Source organism: Eimeria mitis, genomic scaffold (assembly GCF_000499745.2).
Source record: "Eimeria mitis Houghton genomic scaffold, Emh_scaff3929, whole genome shotgun sequence".
In the NCBI taxonomy this organism is placed as follows: Eukaryota; Apicomplexa; class Conoidasida; order Eucoccidiorida; family Eimeriidae; genus Eimeria; species Eimeria mitis.
The window spans coordinates 5,300-5,716 of NW_013572265.1; the positions used below are offsets into that span (position 1 = coordinate 5,300).

Consider the following 417-nt stretch of genomic DNA (forward strand, 5'->3'; position numbering starts at 1 on the left):
ATCTCAACGCATGCAGATGCGCACCCTTGACTTCCATCGGAAACATCCAAACGTAAACGGAGCCATGCGCGCACCCACCCCACCCAACGGGTTTGCTCCCAATGCATACTGCCTGTGCACAAAACAGACGATGTCGCAAAACCAAAAAAGGCTCCACAGCTTCACTGCCGTACTCCCAAGCAAACTGCGCAACGCCGCCATCCTCACTCGTTCCGATCCGCTTGAGAACCGCCATGTGCTGCCTATATGCGCCTACCAACCAACCGATCTGCTTTCACCCAATGTGACCCACCGAAACGCAACCTTAGTGTCAACTTCAAAACGAGGCAGCAGCCTGCATCGGAGCCCATGTGGAAGCGTCTCCGTTTCGCAGACCAACGACATCCAACAATGTTAAAGACGTACGTGAATCACCGG

General features: G+C 54.2%; 1 protein-coding gene across 1 annotated transcript in view; it reads right to left on the reverse strand.

Annotated features, from left to right (window-relative positions):
- The window catches only part of EMH_0070930 (uncharacterized protein), a gene marked incomplete at both ends in the record, with an annotated part of 2,094 nt that extends 1,859 nt beyond the window's left edge, over positions 1–235 (reverse strand). The window contains one exon of the mRNA XM_013499032.1: positions 110–235. Within this exon, the coding sequence (XP_013354486.1) occupies positions 110–235 (126 nt within the window). The remainder of the gene's footprint in view (positions 1–109) is intronic.
- Positions 236–417: the final 182 nt, after the last annotated feature.